The sequence below is a fragment of the Marmota marmota genome, unplaced genomic scaffold, assembly GCF_001458135.2.
Source record: "Marmota marmota marmota unplaced genomic scaffold, marMar, whole genome shotgun sequence".
In the NCBI taxonomy this organism is placed as follows: Eukaryota; Metazoa; Chordata; class Mammalia; order Rodentia; family Sciuridae; genus Marmota; species Marmota marmota.
Genome location: NW_026000138.1, coordinates 2,179,647 through 2,203,534, shown reverse-complemented (window position 1 = coordinate 2,203,534; position 23,888 = coordinate 2,179,647). Strand labels below are relative to the sequence as shown.

At 48.9% G+C, this 23,888-nt stretch overlaps 3 protein-coding genes across 6 annotated transcripts in view; 2 read left to right on the top strand and 1 right to left on the bottom strand.

The window, feature by feature from the left end:
- The first annotated feature begins 2,491 nt into the window (after window positions 1-2,491).
- Window positions 2,492-18,465, top strand: Lrrc43 (leucine rich repeat containing 43). Of its 3 annotated transcripts, none has more exons than XM_048785550.1 (12): window positions 2,492-2,652; window positions 3,997-4,257; window positions 5,779-5,889; window positions 7,000-7,139; window positions 9,397-9,635; window positions 10,412-10,599; window positions 11,166-11,404; window positions 12,705-12,831; window positions 12,936-13,067; window positions 13,174-13,362; window positions 13,650-13,683; window positions 18,320-18,465. In XM_048785550.1, the coding sequence occupies exons 1-12, from the start codon at window positions 2,536-2,538 to the stop codon at window positions 18,436-18,438; spliced, it is 1,896 nt and encodes a 631-aa protein (XP_048641507.1). In that variant the 5' UTR covers window positions 2,492-2,535; the 3' UTR covers window positions 18,439-18,465. The 3 variants fall into 3 exon arrangements, with proteins under 3 accessions (XP_048641507.1, XP_015357864.1, XP_048641508.1); XM_015502378.2 differs by having other exon boundaries at window positions 12,690-12,831; XM_048785551.1 differs by lacking the exon at window positions 11,166-11,404 and adding an exon at window positions 12,561-12,589 and having other exon boundaries at window positions 2,493-2,652; window positions 12,690-12,831.
- Window positions 18,466-18,518: 53 nt separating this feature from the next.
- B3gnt4 (UDP-GlcNAc:betaGal beta-1,3-N-acetylglucosaminyltransferase 4) lies at window positions 18,519-21,774 on the top strand. The gene has a single exon (XM_015502459.2). It carries the CDS (start codon window positions 20,560-20,562, stop codon window positions 21,610-21,612), a length of 1,053 nt encoding a protein of 350 aa, XP_015357945.1. The 5' UTR covers window positions 18,519-20,559; the 3' UTR covers window positions 21,613-21,774.
- Window positions 21,775-22,198: 424 nt separating this feature from the next.
- Diablo (diablo IAP-binding mitochondrial protein) overlaps window positions 22,199-23,888 on the bottom strand; it is a 6,984-nt gene continuing 5,294 nt past the window's right edge. For both annotated transcript variants that reach the window (XM_015502458.2, XM_048785552.1), the window contains exons 4-6: window positions 23,570-23,680; window positions 23,310-23,406; window positions 22,199-22,995 (exon numbers count right to left, since the gene is read on the bottom strand). In XM_015502458.2, coding sequence (XP_015357944.1) covers window positions 22,799-22,995; window positions 23,310-23,406; window positions 23,570-23,680 — 405 coding nt within the window. In that variant the 3' untranslated portion in view covers window positions 22,199-22,798. The remainder of the gene's footprint in view (window positions 22,996-23,309; window positions 23,407-23,569; window positions 23,681-23,888) is intronic.

The following is a 23,888-nucleotide window of genomic DNA, read 5'->3' as shown; positions in this document are numbered from 1 at the left end:
AGTTGGGATGGAGCCTAGCATTTTGCCAGTACTTTTGAGTTCTTGAGGAGTTCTGGTTGAGTTCGTGGTTGAGCTCTCTCGGGGATTCCTGGAGAGTTCCCGTTGGTGGGTGAAGTTCCGGTGGAGGGAGTTCTGGTTGGTGTGTGGTGTTCCTGGGGGCTGCGTGGGTGGCGTTCAGGAGAGTTCCCGGGGATCGTGTGGGGAGTGTGCTGGTGGATTTCGGAAATAAAGTTTGTTCCTGCTTGAGTGGCTCCTTATTTGTGCGTGCCCAGCCAGACTTCGGCAAAAACAAAACAAAAGCAGTCAAAGAAAAGATACATCATACTTCATCAAAATCAACAATTTATCTGGGTGTGGTGGCCATGTCTGCAATCCCAGCAGCTCCGGAGGCTGAGATAGGAAGATCCCAAATTCAAGGCCATCCTGGGCAACTTATCAAGGCCCTGTTTCAAAACAAAGAATAGAAAGCACTGAGGATGTGGCTCAGTGGCAAAGTGTCCCTGAGTTAAATCCTCAGTACCCCCCTGAAAAAAAGATTAAAATTAAAAATCTAATCAAAAGCTTTTTTGTGGGGGCTGGCGGTACAGTTCATTGGTTGAGTGCTTTGGGCTCCATTCTAGCATTGTGAAAAACAAACAATAACAACAAAATCTTTTGTGTTAAAGTACAATCATCAAGAAAGTTTGGGGAAAGCCAGTAGTTGTGTGGTGCATGCTTGTAATTCCAGCAGCTCAGAAGGCTGAGGCTGAAGAATCACAATTTCAAGGCCAGCCCCAGCAATTTAGTGAGGCACTGTCTCAAAATAAAAAATAAAAAGGGGGTAGAGAAAAGAAAAGAAAGTGAGAATATTACTCATAGAATGAGAGAAAATTTGTAAAATCATCTATAAGGGCTTAGTACCTAGAATGTATGAAGAACCCTTACAAATCAACAATACAAAGAAAATAAACTAATTAAAAAATGGAAAAAGGATTTGAATAGATTCTTCTCCAAAAAGAGGTACATGAAAATATGCTCATTTTCATTTGCCATCAGAGAAGTGCAAATAAAATCACAATGAGCTACCATTTCATCTCTACTAAGGTGGCTACACTAATAAAAACTATGGGATATGGAAAAATTGGAACCCTCACATATTACTGATGTGAATATAAAATGGTGCAGCCCATGGGCTGGGGTTGTGGCTCAGTGGGTAGAGTGCTTGCCTCACACATGTGAGGCACTGGGTTTGATTCTCAGCACTACATATAAATAAATAAAATAAAGATCCATTAACAAATAAAAATTTTTTAAAAAATGGTGGAGCAGATATGCAACACAGTTTGGCAGTTCCTCAAAATATTAAAAATATAGTTACCAAATGACCCAGTGATTCTATTTCTTGGTATCTACTCAAAAGTGAAAACATGTTCACACTAAATCTTGTACACCAGTGTTCATAGCAGCATTATTCAAAATAGCACAAAGTGGAAACAATCTAAGTATCCATTCACTGATGAATGAACACATAAAATATGGTCTATTCACACAATGGAATATTACTTAGCTATAAAAAACTGAAGCATCAATACACACTCCATCGCAGATGAACCTTGAAAATATCACACTAAGTGAAAGAAACCAGATACTAAAGAACAATACTGTATATGATTCCTCTATATAAAATATCTATGTTTTAATAGTCATTCCACTATTTTTTAAAAGGGGTGTGTGTGGCTGGGGGTGTAGCTTGCTGGTAGACCACTTGTGGATTGAAGCCCAATAACCCCCAAAATCACAAATTTGTACACTTTAAATGGATGAGTTTTATGGATATAAATTAAGTCTCAACACAGATGCTGCATTTACCAATTACAGGGAATAGTCAAATTCATGAAGATAAAGAGAGAGCATTTTTGCCGGAGACTGAGCAGATGCGGATATGGGGTTTGAGTGCTTAATGGGCACAGGGTTCCTTGTAGATTGAGGGGAAACGTTGAAAATCATAGCGAAGGTTACATTACAAAAACTGTAATATCGTGCATATACTAAAAGGTGCTCAGAGCCAGTCACGGTGGCACACACCTATTATCCCCGCAACTCGAGAGGCTGAGGCAGGAGGACCACAAGTTCAAGCCCAGCTTCAGTGCGACCAGAACAATCCCAAACAGTCTCGGGTTCCACAGTGACGACCCCCTGGCTCCGGGGTCAGAGCGACCTACACTGGAACCCCCCCGACTGGAGATGCGTGACCCTGGGCTCTTTCCGCCTTCCCAGATCTGCCAAAGGCCCTTAATAACCCGCTTCTCCGCTCGGAGCCCCTGGGAGGGGGAGAGGACCGGCGGTCGGTCGCGCCCCCAGCCTCTTGGCCCAGCGTTATCCGTTATCACAGGGTGGGGACAAGAACCAGCCTTCACGGAGGAGGTCGGGGCAGTGCCAGGGGCTGGGGGCTGAGCCGGGTGCGACGCGCCTGGCGCGTCGGGCGTTGCCTAGCAGCGCGGGAAGCGTCGGGCGTTGCCTAGCAGCGCGGGAAGCTGGGGGCTCCCACCCGCAGGCATGGCCAGCGGCAGCGACAGCGGCAGTCGCAGCGCCCCGGAGACCCTGAGCGAGGTGGTGCGGGTGCACCTGCGGAAGCTGTGTCTGCACGAGTTTCCCTGCGGCATAGGCAGCTGGGTGCGAAGGGGGGCTGGGAGGGCCTGGGGGACGGCCCGGGGGACGGCCCTGGAGACTGGCAGCGCCCACACACAGCAGGTGGCTGACCGAGACGCCCCAGGAGGGGTAGTTCTTAGTGTTTGGGCGAGGAGGGTGGACTAAGGGGACCCTGAAGCTCAAAGTGTGGGCAGAGGAAGCTCCGCCTGGGCCTGGGGGCACTGACTTCAGGGTGCAGACCTGGCACCTTCCCATCCTGAGCATAGCAGGCCAGTCTGCACCATGCAGGTGCTTCTGACTGGGTGAAGTTTCTTGGCTTCGTGGAGCCCCAGAGCCACGTGCGGGAGATGGTTCCACCTGGGCCCTGAGGCTGCAGAGGCATGGGCCTCCCCTTCTGAGGCTTGGCTGGGAAGGCTCTGCCACTTTCTGTTTGTCTAGAAGCTTCCCTCCTGGAGGAGAACCTGAGGGCTCAAAAGGCTAAGCAGTGCACCCTCTGGCCCACCCTTCCCTGCCGGGGAGAGACAGAGAGCAATGCAGTGTTGAGGAGCCTCAAAACAGGGTGAAAGAGGAAAATTTGCTGCCCATGAAGGTCCTTTTCTCTCAAGCTTCAATCTGTACATTGACCCTGCAGACAGAATCTGTTCAGTGGGGCCACAGGAACTGTTGTCCTCACCTAGGTGGGGTGTCATCACAGGGTGGGGACAAGAGCCAGTGTGCTCAGGAATGTCTTGAGAGTTCTGAATGGGCCAGAGGCTGGGGCCACCCCATCACTCCATGGAAAGGAGCCTAGGAAAGCTGGTGTTCCCTTTTCATAGGAAAACTGAGAGCATTCATTGATTTGCTTAGTCAGATGTTGGTTGAGCACCTACTATCTGCTAAGCTTTAGGGTTTCAAAGATGCATCTTGGACTGGGGGCTGTAGCTTGGTGGTAGAGTGCTTGCCTAGCATGTAAGACTCTGGGTTTTATGCTCAGACTGCACCTCTTCTGGAGGTAGGGGTGGGAGAGAGTAAATTCTGGGAAAAGCACTCTTTCATCTTCCACTTCCTGAATTTACCTTTTCCTGGGCTTACCTTTTCAGCCTTGCTACTTCCTCTTGAAAAATTTTTCCTTGATTATATCCTTATATCCCCCGCCATTGCCTGTTGAGCCTCATGAATTGCATAGATTGTGTCAGATATGTAATTAATCTCCCAGAGACAGGAATTGGACCTTTATCTGTACTCATATCATGGCTAATCATCAGCCAAAATTACTGGTGGCTCATCGAGATTTCTAAATTCTTTATCCTCAGTCATCTAGTCTTACAACTGAGTTTCTTTACAAGGACATGTCAGACCTAATGAAATTCTCCACCTGCAACACTGCAGAACAGGTCGCGTTTTCTTCCTCAAACATGGCGAACCTGGAGGGAGCTGACTCCCAGGGAGGAGGAGACGGTGAGCCCAGGGGAGGAGACTGTGGAGGCCCTGCTGGGACTGGTGCGTAGTCCCCACTCACCCTGGGTTCTGGTGGAGGACTCCAGTGCTGAGGACCATTTTCTGAGAGAACTGGCCATCCAGAATCCACTGATGCTCAAAGACACCTTCTTGTACTCCTATTTCCGGTCGCTGAGGATGGTGGACAAGCAGGTGGGTGCTGCAAATGAGCACCAGATTGTAGGGGGATCTCCTGTGAGAGCTGATCCCAAGGTCAGCCCTGACTTCTCATTGAGCTCACCAGCTTGTACAACAAACAGGCCGGTATTCAGCCATGCTTTATTGAAAGTCTTCCTCCTTCACCCTTGGAGGGAGTCCATGTGCCTCTTCTACAGCCAATTCTTAGCATGCCCTGCACTCGGCCCTCCTGGGTCCTAGTAAAGACCTTTCAAAGGACCCATATTGCTTTGGTTTGGTTTGGTTTGGTTCTAGGAATTGAACCCAGAGGGCTGAGCCACATCCCCAGCCCTTTTTACTTTTTACCTTTAGACAGGGTCTTGCTAACTTGCTTAGGGCCTTGCTAAATTGCTGAGGCTGGCTTTGAACTCCTGATCCTCCTGCCTCAGCCTCCCAAGTTGCTGGGATTACAGGTGTTGTATGCCACTGTGCCTGGGCCATATATATATATTTTTTACTTTATTTAAACTGTGGGGGGCTGGGATGTAGCTCAGTGGCAAAGTGTCTGCCTTGTATTTGCAAAGCCCTGGGTTCAACCTCCAGTTCCAAAAAAGCCAAAAAAACAAAAAAACAAAAAAAAAAACCCACCATAAATAAATAAAACCCTTTAAACTGTGGGAATCGGGTTGGGGGTGGGGCTGGAGAACATTGGCATAGTGTTGACTTATTTTATTTCTGTTACTAAAAAAATCTTTGCTTAGAGGGGCTGGGGGTTCAAGGGGTAGCACGCTCGCCTGGCATGCGTGCGGCCTGGGTTTGATCCTCAGCACCACATACAAACAAGGATGTTGTGTCCACCAAAAACTAAAAAATAAATGTTGAAATTCTCTCTCTCTCTCTCTCTTTAAAAAAAAAATCTTTGCTTAGAACAATAACAGTTCAAAAGTTGTATAGAAACTGAGTCTCAGCCTTCCTAAGCCTTTGCTTCCTTTTATGGAGAAACTGGGAAGTTACACGTAACCAGAAAATGAATAGGGTGACCAGTTTGCTTGTGACTTTCCTTGTGTTAGTGCTGCAAGTTTTATGTCCTGGAAAGTCCCTCCATCCTAGGCAAATGGGCATTTGGTTGCTCTAGGGAAAAGAAGCCCCGCCAGGAAGGACCCCTGATATCCTTGAGATCACTCAGTTCCTTGGGAACTGAAGATTTATGGGTAGGATGCTGAAGTTTCTCCTCTGACCTTGCTCCGTACAAGCCAGGGTGATTTCTAAATACTTTAACCAGCTTTGGTGCCAGACAGGCAGTAGGTTACCATGGCTCTGCCCTTCCAAGAATCTCAAGGTCCAGCAAGGGACATAGGACATTGGCCTGGAAATCCCATAGCTACTGTCAGTGAAGGGGCAGGGGAGGAAGTGGCCCTGGAGCCCTGCGAGTGGATACAGTGAGATGGAAAAGGGATGGAGGGGTTGGCAAGACTGGAAGGACTGTGTGTTCCTATTGGCTTGTGCTGCGATGTCACCTGGCCTTCTGGAGGCCTCACTTCCTTCCCTTCCTTTCAGGTGAGCCTGGTGGATAAGGACCTCCTAAAATTTGTAAACCTTGAGGAGCTGATCCTGAGTGCCAATAAAATCAAGGAAGTCAATGCTGCCAATCTGCCCCCAACACTCAAGGTACAGGAGCCCCAGAGACCCTGTCTCTGATCTTCCCTGCACAGGTTTGGCCAGGGAGGCTCTGCATTAAGGCCCAACCTCAGGCCTTTAACTGTAGGCCATGTTCCTCAAAAAGGGGATCCACAACACCTAAAAGGACAGAGGGCAGGATCCCTAACAGTTTCCTGTTCATCAGCGTTTAGTAGCCAGAAGTGGAAAGAATCCAGGTGTCTACAACCACACACCCGAGGACAAAAGGTGACCTGTCCACGTAGTGGGATATAATTCATCCATTCAAAGAAAGAAATTCTGATGTCACTGCAGTGTGCGGGACCCTAGAAAACGGCATGCTGGGTGAAAGGAGTCAGACCCACAGGGGCCAATCTCATTTGATTACACTTCTGTGAAATATCTAGAAGAGGCAAATTCACAGAGATAGACAGGGATTAGAGGTCACCGTGGGCTGGGAGAGGGAACAGGGAGTGAGTGACTGCTTAGAGGTCTGTTTGGGGTGATGATGCTTTGGGGAACAGTGGTGGTGGTGGCACAGCATTATGGATGTCACTGAACGGTACACTTACAAATGGAGGAAACGGCAAATTTATGTTAGGTACGTTTTCCACAAAGAAAAGAGGCAGGCGGGCTTCATTGTGCTCTGCTGAGCATGTCGCATGGCCCCAGCCCTAAGCTGAACACCGAGAGTAGTGACCACGGAGGAAGAGAGCAGGTCTGGCTCTGGCTGGAGACACCAGGCTCAGCCCTGGGTGACACGTGTGAGTGAGGAGGACAGTTTGCACATATCCACTTAGTGGGATCCATTCCCTCTTCCATCAGGGTCCCTCGGGGCTTTCCCAGGGACACCTTCCCACTGCGTGTCTGCAAGAACTTCCTGCACACCTCTATCACCTCCCCTTCCAAGCTTCGAAGTCACCTTCACAGAAGGGAAAGGAAACTTCCCTCTCTGCTGCAGGAAAAAGTTCCTCCTGCATTTTAAAAAATGCAGTCCTGTTGGGCACAGGAAGGCAGGCCCCAAGCAGTCCACGATTCCTTTCCTGAGTTTCCCGGGGCAGCGGGCAGAGGGCAGGCAGTCAGGCAGAGCCCTCCAGTCCGGGCCTCCTCTGCTGTCAATAGGTGCTGGAGCTGTATGGCAACGAGATCCGCAGCATGGAGTGTCTGTGTGCTCACCCACCCCCTGGGCTCCAGCATCTGGGGCTGGGCCACAACAAACTGCTGGGCCCCTTGGAGAGTCTCTATGTCACCAACAACTACTGGTAACTGGGGAGCTGGGAGGGCAGGTGCGGGAGGGAGGCTTGCTTCTATAACTTCTGGGTGGCTGCAAAGTCGGCTCAGGATTTCAGAATGACTCAATAAAAAATCCCACTGACATCCAGGGAAGGGTAGGGGGAGCCCTGCTTCAGAAGAGGATCTCTCAACGTGGGCTCCATTGACACTTGGGCCTGTCACTCTGTTGTGGGACTGTTCTGGGCATTGTAGCATGGGTAGCAGCATCCCTGGCCTGAACCCACTCAATTCCCTCCTGGGACAGTCAGACAGAACCTAGGAGGAGGGGCGGACTCAGCCCAGGCTGAGAACACTGTCCTAGAGACAGCCCTCGCTTGTCACTACAACTCCAGCATCCATCAGAGTTTGTGCAGAACAGTCCCCTCTTGGTTGTTGACATTGGATTTTGTCTCCTTGGTGGGGGCGGGGGGTGGGTGACAGTGGAAAACTTAAAATCCCAGACCTGAGAAGTGAGAGGGTCACCCACCATCCCTAAAAGACCGCCATGGAGAGCTGGGGCAAAGGGAGCACCCTGCAAGGAGAACCGGGGTCCAGCACCTTAGCTAGTGGTGCTGTGGGTACAGCTCCTCTGCTTCCTCTGTCACAGCCTGGAAAGGGCTGGAGGTCAGCACAGAAGGCACCTCCTTCCTTGGACAAGCCTTGTGCTCTAGCCACACCTGCTTGGAAGGCAGGGTGCAGTGGAGAGGAAAGTCCCTCTCTCATGATTTCCTCCTTCCTCCCCCTGCTCTGCGGCCCCTGACCAGGCTCGGCCCTGTCCAACTGGCATTCCTTTCTTCCATTGCCCATGGCCATCAGGGAGTATAGACAGAAAACCATATACTTTGGACTTCTTAGGACAGCAAATTTAGGTTCTTGCTGTTGACAGAGTACCAAGTGTCCTGATTTTGATTTGGAAAACATGCCCAACCTGGTGCTTCGTGCCGAATGGGGATCACGTAGAAACCTGTACTTGAGCCTCTGTCTTGGGCTGTTTGGGAATCAAAAGGACATCTGTGCTGATATTGCCTGGTTCTCTTGAAGGTCGGGTCAAGGCTGTGTGCTGATCCCCACGAACTGTTCCTCTTGCATACTTCCCTCTGACTGGCCTGTGACTATCACGGGCAGGACAGGCCATCAAAAGAGGCGAGGGAGGAGAGGGAGGGGGCTGAGTTCACTGTGTGGAAGGTGCTGCTGATGGGTGTTCCCTGCTGTTGAGAGCCACAGCCGAAGGGGCCCCAGCAAACTTCCAGCTGCCGGCTGATGATTGGCTCACAGTGGCCCCAGCAACATCTAGCTGATTGGCTCCTCGGCCCCAGCAACATCTAGCTGATTGGCTCCTCTGCGGTGATGCTCATTGGACTGTTTCCCTGCCCTTTCAGACCACGGAGCTGCTCATTGGGGGACTTTTTTGGCTCCGCCCACGTGACCCAGCCAATCGGCCTCAAGAGCAGGAGGATTGTGGGAGGTGGAGAGAGGCTTGTGGAAAGCCGGTGGTGGCAGTTGAGGCTCTGAGGATTTTTCCTGAGAGGCTGTTTTGTTTGGCGTGTGTGGTTCTAAAAATAAAGTTAGTTTCTTTTGACAAGTGGCTCCTGATTGTGCCCAGCCAGACTGCGGCACCTGCTCTTTTCCTGGCCTCTGTCCTCAGAGCTGAAGTCACTTTGCTTTCTAGTTTGTGACAGTGGGAAAAGCTGCCCCACTCCCTCCTGTGCCTGGCTCATCACCCAGGGCCCTGGGATTCTCCTTTGCCCGCCCTTCCTGCCCTTCACAGGCTGGGATGGGAAACGTCTCCTTTCCGCTTGCTGGCACGGTCTTCACTCTTGTCCCCCAAGAGGCGAACCCAGTGGCCATGTGCCAGTCTGGCTTTGAAGAGTGACCTCCAGCTTGAGACCCCTGGACCCTACAGCTTCACCCACCCTCCTCCCAGGTCCCCATTCCAATCCCACTCCTCCCCTTCCGGCTCTTCCCCACAGTGACTTCCTGTTTGTCAATAGGGAGAACCTTCTAGATGCACATGAAGTTGGAATTTTGGCTAGAGAGCTCTGTGTGACTGGGACATAGGGGTAGGTTGTGAGGGCTGTCTCTGGGCTCTGAGGATGGCAGTGTTCCAGAGAGGGGAGAAGCAGGCTTGGGCATAACCCTGTGTCCAGGACAGAACAAAGTGTGTGGGCCGAGCTGTGTCCTGGGTGTAGGGCATGTCCCCTGCTCACCAGGGTCCCTAACTCCTGAGTGGCCTGCCCCACCTTCCAGGCCCAACCTTGTCTCCCTGGATCTGGGCTTCAATGACCTGACAGACCTGCAGGGCATGATGGTCAGCCTCAGCACGCTCAGGCACCTGCGGCTGCTGGTGCTGCAGGGGAACCCGCTGGCCCTGGTGCCCTACTACCGAGGCTTCACCATCGACAGCCTGACCCGGCTGTGCGTGCTGGATGACATCACTGTGTCTCCCAACGAGAAGCATCAGTTCCGGGGATTCAGCCTCAGTGGCGGTGGGTACAGCCATGGAGGGAGGGGGCAGGGACCCGGCTCCACACCTTGAACCTTTGTCTGTGGCTCCCCATTTGACCCGGGCCCTCATCAGATGTAATAAACCTTCTGGATCTGGGTTTTCTCAGATATTGACCCCTGTGACTGGGCCCTGGGGACAGAAGTGGTAGGAGGGCTTCCACAGCTTTTAGCCAGTTTCTTCACTTTTGAGGTGGCTTGAGTTCACCCCCTTGTGGCCCATCATGCAAGGTGCATCAGAGCCTTCCCAAGGTCAGACAGAAGCCTGACAGCTTCAGCATTCCAGGCACAAGATGAGACGGCAAATATTCCTAACCTCTCACCCTCTCAGAACTGGCTCTGTAAAGCTTCTATTAGAACCTCCATTTTAAAACTGGGAGCAGTGGCACAGGCACCGATGCTGAGGCAGGAGGATTGTTTGTTCAAGGCTAGCCTCAGTAACTCAGCAAAACCCTGTCTCAAAAATAAAAGATAAAAAGGACTGGGATGTAGCTCAGTGGTAGAGCGTCCCTGGGTTCAATCCCTGAATCCCTAGTACCAAACAAACCCCAAATAACTCCCATTTGACAGATCAGGAAACCAAGGCTTCAGAGAAGCCAAATGCCATATCCTAAATCACTCCCATTGAACTTGGTGGAGCCGGGACTTGAACGTCTGCATGGAGGGGAGGATCCAGGGACGAGTGCCTTCCCCGTCCTGTCTTGCTGTCTGCCAACTCCCAGCCCTCCATGTTCCTCAGTCTTGTCACTCCTTCTTGCAGACTTCCTGGCACAAGAAGCACAGTTTGTGGTGTCCATTGGAAACGTCAAGGGCGTTGTGGACACCTCTATCTGGGACCCAGAGCCAGGCCCCGAAGGCCCTTTCATCGCCTACAACTATTACGTGACCTACGACTTTGTGGAAGAGGAGCAAGGCGAGGGGAGCCAGTATGGTGGCGTGCTGGCCAAGGTGCCCGGCTGTCAGGGAGTAGGGTGGCTCCTCGCCCAGGCCCACGGGGTTTCCTGTGCAGGCAGAACAGCCCCTGGAGGCCTGGGAGAATCCTTAACATGGATTCACAGCCCCTTTCTGCTTAGGGCCCTGGCTCCAGCCCAGCCCCAGCCAGGATGATTGTCAGCAGTGAGCACCTTGTGGCCCTGTGACATCTGAGCCTGACACGGGAGCAGCCTGGAATTTTATACCCAAGCCCAGAGCTTCTGGCCCCACTCTACAGTTTCCACGATGTCTTTCACCCCTCCACATCCTATGAAAAGCAGGGGCTCCGTGGGGCTAGGAGAAATGTGCTGCCTCCAACTTCTCATGAGGAGGTTGTGCTTAATCTTAGGTCTCCCAAATGTGCTGCTCACGCCTTGGGTTCCTGTAAGGCTGGGGTGTGGCTCAGTGGTGGCCTGCTTACCTAGCATTCGAGAAGTGCAGTGTTCCATTCCAGCACTAAAGAAGAAAATCCTACCGCCCTGATCTCTGTGTCCGTAGACACTCAAGGAACTTCAGAGGATGTGTCCTGTCTTCCCTGGCAGATTGTCAGGCCCTCCAGCGCAGAACTTGTAGGCGATGAGCTGCAGGGGGGGTCAGAGGTGCAGCTGTTGGAGGAGGCCAATGAGTCCCAGGAGTCGGGGGCGACGGAGATGGGAGAGTCAGAGTTGTCCTTCATCTCAGGCCGCTCAGCCCTGCCAGTGCCCCTCTCCTCCATCAACTCTGCAGAGGAGCTGGCAAAGCTGCGGCCACGGATGGATCCCCGGCTCTTCCCATCCCCTGGGTAAGGATAGGACCCAGCTAGGAGCAAGGACTGGGGTCTCCATCCAGGGTGACAGCAGACTTAGGCTGCACCCACTGCCTCCCCTGAGCATCCTGATGGCTGAGTGCTCCAGCCGAGGCCACAGTCTCTTTAGCTGGCCCCTGGGCCAAGAGCCATAGGGGGTAGGTGTTGGATTGGCAGTCAGCACTCCTTTCCCAGAACCCTAACCTTCCACTCAAGTGCATCTGAACCTCAGGTCCCTGAAGGGCTAAGCTTTCTAGAATGATTGACTTTCTCATTGCATTTTAGCCCTGGGATTGGAAGCTTCTCATACAAGCTTTTGAGTCCATCTGGAATGTACTCTGGCATACGAAGTGTGGCAAGGACCTTCCAGTCTGTGCACCAGGTTCTTCCTTGCCCTCAATAACTCCAGTCTCATCCCCTCCTCAGGTTTCGCATATGCCACCGGTTCTGCCTTCTTTGTTCCGGAAGCTTCTTTGATGATGGAGAATTTTACTGGAATCCAAGTCAGTTCCCACAGTGTAGGAGCTCCATGAATGGAGTTTGTAGAGTCTCAGAATGTTGAGCACATATAGATTTACTTAGGAATTCCTGTCACAGCTCCCTAATGCTTGTCAGTTGTTTTAACTATGGCTCTCTTCTGTTGGTGTTGGGGTCCCCAAGACTAGGCCCAGGTTTGGATCCATTAGGACTCTCAGGGCTTGGCATCCAGCCTTTCTCATGGCTGAGATTTATTGCAAATTTATTAAAAGCCCAGAGGAACTCAGACATGGCTGCCAAGAGTCCTGTCCCAGAGGACATGCTGTGTTTGGGGGAGTTCCTCTTTGATTCTCTTACCCATTTTTAAAAATCGCATTGCCTGTCTTTTTCTTACTGATTCATAAGATTTCCTTTTGCATACAAACGTCTTCTGGATATACACTCTTCTTGGTGATAAGCGCAGCAAGTCATTTTCCCCTTTGTCTGGTTTGCCTTTTCACTCCCTACATAGTGTCATTTGATGAACAGAAGTTTTCAATATTAGTGCTTTTGTTTAAGGAATCTTTCTATACTCTGCACTGATTTTTTGTTGTTGCGAATTTCCCATTTCTCCACTGTCTTCTCTGTGCCATGTTCCTTCCTGGTCTCCTGCTCCCCTGGTCCTCTCCGGTAATAGCCAGACCCCCAATCTCGTGCTATTTTGGGGTACGTAGTCTTTTTTGGAAGTCCCCTTAGAGCCTTGTTCCAGGTTCCCAGCCATAGCCCTGGGTGATGGCGCCCATGTCTGCATCTCCCCCTAATCAAGGACCGTCCTCTTCAGCACCAACCACAAGCCCTGGGCTGATGTCATTTCCTACAACTATGAGATGCAGCACACCTTCAAGGACCTGGTGCCACTCAAGGCCTTCCTACTGTCGGGGACCACTGTGACTATTGTGGAGGAGAAGGTGGGCAGAGGCCTGATTCCCTGGTTAGATGCTTCTCAGCCCCTTTCTAGAAAGAGCGAGGGAGAGGTGACTCTGCTTACTTGAGGCCATGTCGTGTTCCCCAGATCGTCTCCTGGGCTGTGGTGCCACTTCCTGTTGAAATTCCCTTGCCTGCCAAGAAAGGAAAAGGGGAGAAAGACAAGAAGGAAACTGTTGGGAAAAATAAGAAAGGGAAAGCGGAGAAGGAACCCCGCAAGGTAGTGGCACACCCAGCCCACAGCAGGGGACCGCGCGTGGAGGGGACAGATGCCTGGCATGGTCCTTTGCCTGGCCCTGTCCCACCCTCCTGGCCTCCCACCACAGGAACAGAAGGCACCCAAGAAAAAGAAAGAAATTCCCAAGGAGCTCCGCCAGGAACCATCTGTGCTGCGGGTGCTGGGTAGCGACTTGGTGGCCCTGGAGCCATTGCTGGCAGGGGAGTCCCAGGTGTCCACTGTGTGCAATTATGGGGTCATCCGCACCCTGGAGTCTGACAAGATGATATTAACTAGGGTAAGTGGGCCGCAACCATGTCCTCTCCTTCCCCCTCTCCAAGAATGCTTGCCCTGCCAGGAGCCTGGGGAGGATGGAAGAGGGACCTTCCCCTGGGAGTGCGGCTGACGCTCCTCCGGTGTGGGCCAGCTCAGGCACCTCCTCACGTGGAGCCCCCCACCCTCCTGGACCAGTCAGAGGCCCTGGGATGGGTGGGAGCCCCCAGGCCTCCTTGGGGTCTATATCTGCCCCTTCCCCAGCAGCCCCTGACCCCAGTCAGCATCTTATTTGGTCATTCTTTCTTTCAGGATTTAAAGAAGACCAAGAAAGGGGCCAAAAAGGGTAAGAGCCAACGCGTGTGGTGGCAGATGGCAAGGGCTGGTTGCTGAGGCCCTGCTGAAGGGCCAGCCTTGACTGGAAGCCACAGGGTGGGTGACTGAGAACTGTATCTTCCAGCCAGTGGGGAGGCCACATCCACCCTGAGGACTGGACCCCCATCCTCCCTGCATGTCCCAGAGGCAGCAGCCTGCTGTGCGGGGTGATGGGTAGGGAAGGGCATTGTGGTGCCCTGGAGGAAGGACCGAGCTGAGGTGGCTCAGGGTTCTTTTGGCTGCAGCTCTAATTGGTCAGATAAGAAGCCTGGATTTATTCTGAGTGGCCAGTGAAGTTTCTGAACTAGGTAAGCTTCAGATTTGTGTTTTTAAAAGATCAGGAAGGGAAAGCAAGATTTGAAAGGATCAAACCTCACTGTATCTTAGGACAAATCTCATTAAGAATACAAAAAAATATCCCTCAGGTAAAATTTACGATGTCTGTCATCCAATAAAAAATTACTAGGCATGAGTCGGGTGCAGAGGCGCATACCTGTAATCCCAGCGGCTCTGGAGGCTAAGGCTGGAGGATCACGAGTTCAAAGCCAGCCTCAGCAAAATCGAGGCACTAAGCAACTCAGTGAGACCCTGTCTCTAAATAAAATATAAAATAGGGCTGGGGATGTGGCTCAGTGGTTGAATGCCCCCGAGTTCAATCCCTGGTACCCCCCACTCCCCAACCCCGGCAAATTACACAGCATGGAAAAAAAAACAAGAAATACAATATATAATGAGAACCAAAATTGACTCAGAAATGACATGTAAGATAGAATCAGTAGACAAGAATATTAAAGCAGTTATTATAATTTATTCCATACACTCAAGAAGCTAGAGGAGCTGGGTGCAGTAACACATCTGCAGTTCCAGTGACTTGGGAGACTGAGGCAGGAGGATCACAAGTGTGAGGCCAGTCTCAGCAACTTAGAAAGGTCCTGTTTCAAAATAAAAAATAAAATTTTATCTCTCTCTCTCTCTCTCTCCATATATATAACTATAATATACCAATTAAACAAAGAAAAATAAATAAATAGAAAACCAATAGACTGGAGGAAGGAGATCAGGGCTTAGAGAAGAGGTTGTGAGAAAAATAGGGAGTATTGGGGATTTGAATTCAGAAAAGTATGTTATGTGCATTTATGACTATGTCAAACCCCACTATAATGTATATCTACAATATACTAAGAGATTAAGAAAGATATAAAAATAAAAAAAGAACTGGGAATGTAGCTCAGTGGTAAAGCGTCCTTAGATTCAATCTCCAGTACCCCCCCCCCAAAAAAAAAAAATCTTGAGGAAAAATTGAATCTGTTAAGTAGCAATAATGAATATAAACTTTTAGAGATGAAAATTATAGTGTCATATGAAAAATACATTCAATGGATTATTGGCATATTAGACAATATAAAAGGAAATATTAGTGAACTTGAGCAGTAGAAACTGTCCAAAATAAAACTCAAGGAGAAAAATCAGTAGGAAAAAATGAAAGAGTATCAATAAATTTTGAGACAAATTTCCAAGGGCCTAATATCCATGTGATTGGAGTTTCTCAAAAGACAGGAAAGGGGCTGGGTTTGGGGCTCAGTGACAGAGCGCTTGCCTAGCATACATGAGACACTGGGTTCAATCCCCAGCACCACATAAAAATAAGCAAATATTGGGCTGGGGATGTGGCTCAAGCGGTAGCGCGCTCGCCTGGCATGCGTGCGGCCCGGGTTCGATCCTCAGCACCACATACAAACAAAGATGTTGTGTCCGCCGAGAACTAAAAAATAAATATTAAAAATTCTCTCTCTCTCTCTCCCTCCCTCCCTCTCTCACTCTATCTTTAAAAAAAAAAATAAGCAAATAAAATAAAGGTATTGTGCCCATTTACAACTTAAAAAATATTTTTAAAAAAATGGGAAAAAATGCCTGAAGAAATCATTGCTGATACCTTTAAAGAACTTGTTTTTTGTTTTGGTACTGAGGATTGAACTCGGGGGCACTCAACCACTGAGCCACATCTTCAACCCTTTTTTTATTTTTATTTTATTTTTTTAAAGAGAAAGAGATAGAGAATTTCAATATTTATTTTTCAGTTTTAGGTGGACACAACATCTTTGTTTGTATGTGGTGCTGAGGATCGAACCCGGGCCGCACCCATGCCAGGCGAGCGCGCTACCGCTTGAGCTACATCCCCAGCCCATCAACCCTTTTTAAAAATTTTATTTAGAGACAGGATCTCACTGAGCTGCTAAGTGCCTTGACAAATTGCTGAGGTTGCCTTGTACTCAAGATCCTCCTGTCTCAGCCTCCTGAACTGCTTGGATTGTAGGCGTGCACCACTGTGACCAGCACATTTCAAAATTTGAGCTGGGCATGGTGGTATGTGCCTGTAGTTCCAGCACTGGGGAGGCTGAGGTGAGAGGATCCTTTGAGTCCAGGATTTCAACACCAGCCTGGACAATACTGCAAAATCCTATAAAATGGGGGGTGGGGTGGGGGGAAGATGAAAACTGAAACTGTAAAATCCTGATCCAAGAAATCCCAAATTTTTTAGAAACTAAGCAACATACTTCTAAATAACCTGTGGGTCAAAGAAGAAATAGCATTGAAAAATATGATATAGGAATAAATGTGACAAAAGATGTGGAAGTCCTGTTCACTGAAAACTAGAAAACATTGTGAACAGAAATTAAAGATCTATATCAATGGAGAGGTATACTATGAGCAGGGATTAGGAGATTCAAATATTGTTAAGATGTAGGTTCTTCTCAAATGATCTATAGATTCCACATAATGGAATGATCCTGCCAAGTCTATGGTTTATAGAAATCAGCAAGCAGATTTTTTTTTTAAACTTAAGTATTGCTCCTCACCACCAATATTAGAGATTGAATCAAGGGGCACTTTACCACTGAGCTACATCCCCAGCCCTTGTTGTATTTTGTTTTTGAGAAAGGATCTCAATGAACTTGTGGAGACTGACCTTAAACCTGTGATCCTCCTGCCTCAGCCTCCTGAGTTGCTGGAATTACAGATGTGTGCCAATACACCCAGCTCAGCAAGCAGATTCTAAAATTCATAGGAAAAGGACCCAAAACAGTTCTGAGAAAGAATGAATTGGGAGGTTCATACTATTGGGCTTTCAAGACCATGCATATATGGGCACATGATTTGTGGCACTTATCTGTGGAGATAAGATAGTTTAACTTTTTTCTGCAGTACTGGGGAGTGAACCTGGGGTGCTGTACCTCTGAGCTACATCCCTAGTCCTTTTTATTTTATTTTTACTTTTGAGAGAGGATCCTGCAAAGTATTGTCCTGGAATTTCTAATCCTCCTGCCTTAGTTTCCTGAGTAGCTGGGATTATGGGCAGGCTGCCTGGTGATAGTTAAATTTTTTTTTTCAAGTTTGTTTTTAAAGATCTTTTAAATGTCTGGATTAACAGGACAGTGGATTCTCATATCTGCGTCTACAGCAAAACTCTTGATATATTGCTGTTGAAGTGTATGAAGAAAATCCAACCTCATACCAACACATAATTAGAAAAGAGGGGAATATTTTAATAGGCTTTCAAAGAATTATGGATATTCTTCCTTGATGTTACAATGAATTTGACAAGCTAGCTTATTACATTTGTTACAAAGTGAAAACTGAATATATATTGATTTTTTTCAATCCAATTAGTCATTAAAGTACATTGATACACACACACACACACACACACACACACACCAGGAATTGAACTCAGGGGCACTCAACCACTGAGCTACATCCCCAGCCCTATTTTATATTTTATTTAGAGACAGGGTCTCACTGGGTTGCTTAGTGCCTCGCTTTTGCTGAGGCTGGCTTTGAACCTGATCCTCCTGTCTCAGCCTCTGGAGCATGCGCCTCCATAACCGTTTTATTTTGCATTTTGAATGGATATTTTAACCATGCACTACTGGTAACACGGTTACTTGTAAAATAACAAACATTGATTTACACATTCCATTAAAAATCCAAAAGTCACATTCGTTTTTTTAAAAAGCATTTTCAGTTGTAGATGGACACAATACCTTTATTTTATTTATTTTTATGTGGGGCTGAGGATTGAAACCAGTGCCTCACACGTTAGGCAAGCGCTCTACAGCCAAGCCACAACCCCAGCCCCAAAAATCACGTTCTTAAATATCACCACCCACATCGTTAGAAAAGACTTGGAGTATTGGGAACCTTGAGTTCATGGTGGCAGTGTTCCAAAATTCTAATTTCTACCTGAAAGTTCAAATGTTATAAATTTATCAAAATGCTTTCAGTCCCGTGTTTTCCCCAAAGTGCCATATTTACTTCATTTTAAAGAAAATAATTGTCAAATACCCAAGACTGTACATGCATAGTTCGTCAGAGTTCAACTTAAAATAGTCTAAGAAAGAAACAGCTAATTTTTCTTGTAACTCAAACAGCTGTGACTCATTAAATGCTCCAATTAAACGCAATTCTATTCCCTTCTCTATTAACAGAGCTGGATCCAATTCAGAGTTGTGCCTCCCTGGACTTGGGTTTTGGGGATGTGTTCAGTGCTTGGAGACCGCAGTCCCCACATCGCTCCGGACTCATTGCTTATGTTTTAATTTTCTCAGAAAAGTCAAAACCGCAGATGCCGAGCTTCGACAGCGACTACCAGCCGGAGCCGCTGACGGTGGAGGTCCAGATCCAGCTGAATCAGTACCGCACCGCGGAGGAGGCGCTCCACTTCTAGGCGCCCGAGTAAAGGCTGTTCTGCGCACTCGCGCCTCCGCTTCCGTCTCGCCGCGTGTCTGGGCCTCCGGGAGCGCCCCGGNCGAACTCCGGCTGGCGTGGTGCGAGGCCCCAGGGCCGCTAGGCTTTCGCGCCTCTCAGGGCAGAATGGTGCCCGGGCCCACCTGGGCAACCTGCCCGGCCGCCGCGCGCTACCCGCCGTGCTCCGCCCGGGGAAGAGTGTGTACCCCTAGCGGTGCTGGTCCTTGCTCTGGCGAGGGCAGTCCTTTTCATTCACAGGAAACCCTTGTGTTGGAAGAATGAACCTGACGTTGGCCCTTTCTCACCCGGTAGCGTGTTGTCAGTGAGGAACCCAGGCAGCTGTCACCCCAGGAACGCGCGCAGCCCCTCAGGACTCTGCATCCCTCTCGCGGGGTGTGAGCACCCTCTGAAGCCCACGCCGGGCTTTGGGGTCAGCAGAGCGATGGGAGAAGACGTCAGCTAGCAGGAGTTAAGTTAGGATGCGCAGGTGTGTGGGACCAAGGCAGGCCCCCTGGCGAGACCCTGGTTCAGGCCGTCGGCGGCGTTCGATCCGGTTTCTCCTGTGGGGAATTGCGTGCAGTTTGGACGGCGAAAGGCGGATTTACGCAAGTTGGCGAGCCAGGGAGAGCTTTCTAAGATATCACGAACAGAACCAAAGCTCTGCGCCCTTCTCTGCTAGTGGAACCTCCCCGCGTCTGGGTTCCTTCCTCCCCTACAGCCGCAGATCCCGCATAACTGAGATCTAGGAGCTGCCACAATGCCACAGCCACACCTTGAATTCTAATTCATTCTCTAGAGGGTCTCCCTGTCTTATTACTTGGTTTTCTAATAGTCCATCAAAGCAGCATCAGCGACAGTGACCTTAAAACAATGAAAATTCTTTTGCTTCTCTGCCACAGCCTCCAGTGGTGCTCCTCAACCCTTCCCTGACCGCCTCGGGCTGCTGCTTTCACTTCACTTTGGCTTTGCTAGTTTTCCTCCTCCTCATTCATAGCAAATCACACTCGAGCGCACTTCCTCAACCCTGGCTACTTTAGCTCTACAAACAACTGTGGCCTCTGCCTGGCATGCACTTCCCCACATTTTTATGTGATCTGACCCCTTGCTTCAAAGGTCTTGCTTGAACATCCCCTTATCAAGGACAATGTTCTTGGTTCTTAGGTGAAGCAACCTTCCCCAAGCCACTTCATTAACTTCTTCTCAGTACACCTCTTGGTATGCATTTTGTGTTGTCTTGAATTAGCACTAGAAATGTTAGGGACAAGGATGATGTTAATACAGCTAGACATACTGAAGGAGAAAGATTGGGATGATGTGGCAATGAAGATCAAGGAAAGGGGACTGAGGGTGAAAGGGGAAAAGAGGCAGAGGCAAATGACAGGAGAAATTGAAATTTGGCTTTTCTCAACCTTCTCTTTGACAAACTTCACGACAGAACTCAAAACTCAGTAGTGGTAGGAAGGGGTAAGGTGGCAGGGTAACCTTAGTGCATATTCCCTGATACAGGTTTTCTTCCTGTCATGCTGTGTGATTTTTGACTTAAACCTTAGTTCAGCTCATTCCACCAAGAAATCCAGAACACTGAGAGAAGATAGGTGGGGAGTGTTCTCTTGCTACCCTGCTGCATAGCTTCCAGTCCCTAACCTCAGTACCTGGGGCTCTGTCATCAGAAACACCCAACATAGGGCCTGCCATTTAACTGGTGCAGTGGTTTGGAGAGCTCTGAATGTCATCTCTCATGCTTAGAATGAATTTGACGCAAAGCTAAACTAAGTTTGCCCCATTTCACTGAAACTTTGTCAGGTAGTTTCCTGGAAAGGCTGTGAATGTTTACGGTGTCAATATGAGTGCAAGTCATTTTGGGAAAACATTGACCCCAGAGCCCTCCCCTCAGCAGAAAGCAGGCCAAAGCAGGTGTACTTAGTTCATCCTTGGGGGTGGGAAGAAAATCAAAGAGCCAAAGGATATGTTGAGAATAAAAGGCAATCCTGAATGAAGGCCAGCAAAGACTAGCTGCAGGGTTGCAGGACTCTGCTCAGCTCTCAGGGTCAGGGGTAGAGCACAGGAATGGCTCAGGCACTCTCTTCCTGCAGGGCCCACCATGTTGCACAGGCTGGGCTGGCTGCTGTTCTACAGTCTCATGGTACTGCTGCTCAGCTGTCTGCTCTTTCTGAAGAAGGAGGTCCCGCTGGCAGGGGACCTCAAGACCCACCAATCCTTCTGGGAACCCTCTGGGGCTCACCACAGCCAGTGCCTACCCAATCGCACAGTGGCTAACACTTCCCTATCCCTGCCTGGTCGTCACCGCCTCTTCTTGACTTATCGCCACTGCCGAAATTTCTCTATCCTGCTGGAGCCTTCAGGCTGTGCCAAGGACACCTTCCTGCTCTTGGCCATCAAATCTCAACCTGGTCACGTGGAGCAACGTGCAGCTATCCGCAGCACTTGGGGCCGAGCAGGGAGCTGGGTTAGGGACAGGCAGCTGAAGCTGGTGTTCCTACTTGGAGTGGCAGGGCCCACACCCCCAGCTCAGCTGCTGGCCTATGAGAGTGGAGAGTTTGATGATATCCTACAGTGGGACTTTGTGGAGGATTTCTTCAACCTAACCCTTAAGGAGCTGCACTTACAGCGCTGGGTGGCAAGTGCTTGTCCTCATGCCCACTTCATGCTTAAGGGAGATGATGATGTCTTTGTCCATGTCCCCAATGTGCTAGAATTCCTGGATGGCTGGGACCCAGCCCAGGACCTCCTGGTGGGAGATGTCATCCACCAGGCCCTGCCCAATAGGAACACCAGAGTCAAATACTTCATCCCACCCTCCATGTATAAGGCACGCCACTACCCACCCTATGCTGGGGGTGGAGGCTATGTCATGTCCAGAGCCACAATAAGGCACCTCCAAGCAGCCATGGAGGGGACTGAGCTCTTTCCTATTGATGTCCTCTTTGTGGGCATGTGCCTGAAGAAGCTGGGGGTACACCCCACACACCATGCTGGCTTTAAAACATTTGGAATACAGCAACCTCTGGACCCTTGCCTATATAGAGGGCTCCTGTTGGTACACCGCCTGAATCCTCTGGAAATGTGGACCATGTGGGCACTGGTGACAGACGAGGGGCTCAAGTGTGCAGCTACCCTCAAGCTTCAGCACTGAGGAGTGAGTGGAGCGACAGCCCTAGAGTTGACTCAGTTGATTCTCATGAAGACAAACTGAAAACCTCAAAAATGGATCCTTGAGGGTCTAAAAGAAATGCCGATTTCATTTTTGTAAACCATTCCTATCTTGTTAGCTCTCATTAAAAATGCTAAAATTGGGGCTGGGGATGTGACTCAAGTGGTAGCGCACTCGCCTGGCATGCGTGTGGTACGGGTTCGATCCTCAGCACCACATACAAACAAAGATGTTATGTCCACCGAAAACCAAAAAAAATAAATAAATAAAAATGCTAAAATTTGGGGCTGGGGCACCACATATAAACAAAGATCAACAATTAAAAATTTTTTTAAATTAAAAAAAAAATGCTAAAACTTGGTGTATCCAGCATTAGCTGGATGAGAGCCAAAACTTAGCAAACACTGCCAGAAATCCAAAGGGGATCCCTAGGGCCCTTTGGGGCTCTGCAATGGGCAATGAAGGAAGGTGACTACATAGGGCCCCAGAAGACACACAAAAGTGGAAAAAAATACATATATTCTCCTTTGGCTACAATAGAGAAACTCAAAGAAGGAAACACAAGAAGCATGTGTTAAGTCCTGTTGGGAGCACCAGGTGAACACTCTGCATTCATTCCCTTCACAGTTACACTCTTGGCTCCTTGGCCTTACCTGTACAAGGAGCTGGTGGTAAGGCCATATCAGAGAAGGCATTGCATATGCTTAAAGAGAAATCTTAAAAACCTGACAGTCTCCCCTTCCCCACCAAACTCAAATTCCTATGGAGGAAATAAATACTAAATCATATTTGAAAATCTGAGTAAGCTTGAAACTGAGGTTAAACAGCTATTGAACTTAAGGAAGTGACTAAAAGACCCCTCTCTGGCCCTGGCCGGTGAAATGCTTTGGGTATAAGGTTAAAAATGAGAGAGCAGGTATGCTGAGGGGGGTGCAAGGTTAAACAGGGCACATACAGTGCCCATGGATTAACAACCAGGTCCAGTAAAAGCTGAGACCATAGGGGAAAGGGCCAGGCATTCAGAGCTCACAAAGGCTTCTGGCCTGATAGGCCAGGGTAGGGCCTGCCGCCTCTTCTTTGGGTATAGAGAATTGTGCTGTGCTGGGTGGATGGCATCTACCTCTGCTTTCCCCACTGAGTGGGTAGAAAGGGCAGCCAGCTTGGGCCCTCAATCTTCACGCAGGTAGGCCTCCTGTTCCTGGTCGGCCCTCTCGTCCCTTCCCTCTTGTGATTTCTGGTGTAGCTCCTGTGTTTGCGCTTCAGCCAGCTTGGTTTCTGCTTTCTGGGAGAGTTGGCGCACCTCCTGCACCTGCGATTTCACCAGCTGAATGTGGTTTCTGGCAGTTATAGAGGCCTGATCTGCTCCTGCCAAAAGATGGGACAACTGCCTGAGCAGGGTAGAAGGCACACATGGACACAAGGAAAGCCTGGGGCCCTGAGGCTGTCATGTGAGTCCCTCTTGGGGTCATGTTCCCTAACTGGTCTAGCTACAAGGGGGGTCATTTGTCCTAATATGCAAATAAAATGTTGGTTATTTTGGAAATGGGGAAAATTTCTCAAAGCTAAATCATGGTCATCAATTACATCATCTAATCTAAATCTCTAATTTTACAGCTAAGATGAAAAATCAACTGGTACTTCCCTTATCAGAAACAAAACAAAAAAACCCTTCAACCTACCAGATTGGTATGCAGCTTCTGCTGCCATCTCTGAAAGACCAACTGCAGTCATCCAGGTGGTTTCAAGCTTCAAGTATTCTTGTTGTTTTGAAGTCATCTGTAAAGTTAGCAAAAAGCTTTAGTCAATACAAAGAGTTAAATGGATTTATTCAAACTAGCAGATTTAGAATGAATAGTTTATTAGACACTTTAATCCAAAAATTTGGACATCACAATGAGGTAGGAACACTAATACAGAAGTGCTTGACAATCTTGCTTACCTCAACTCTGGCTCCTATAATCACCTGCCATACTTCATCTTCCTCCTGTGAATTCATTTTCCCAAGTAAACTTGTATATTGTCGGTACAGAGAAATTAAGGTATAAACAGCCTACAAATACAGAATGAATAAATCTGTGTAAAATAAGTGAGGCACATTAGAAGGATTAGTGATATTTATACCTCAAAGAGGTGAAGTCCCATTTTAACAAACTGGCTCTCCAGTCCTTGTGCCTCACTGAAATTACACTACTCTTAAGAAATAAAGGCATCATTCCAGAACAGTTACATCTTTACCTAAAACATGTTTTTTTTTTTTT

Coding starts and splice junctions, on each gene's coding strand:
- B3gnt4 (XM_015502459.2), top strand. CDS start 20,560: ATGTTGCACAGGCTGGGCTGGCTGCTGTTCTACAGTCTCATGGTACTG.
- Lrrc43 (XM_015502378.2), top strand. CDS start 2,536: ATGGCCAGCGGCAGCGACAGCGGCAGTCGCAGCGCCCCGGAGACCCTG. Junction 12,832..12,935: donor TGACTATTGTGGAGGAGAAG/GTGGGCAGAGGC, acceptor CGTGTTCCCCAG/ATCGTCTCCTGGGCTGTGGT. Junction 13,684..18,319: donor CAAGAAAGGGGCCAAAAAGG/GTAAGAGCCAAC, acceptor TAATTTTCTCAG/AAAAGTCAAAACCGCAGATG.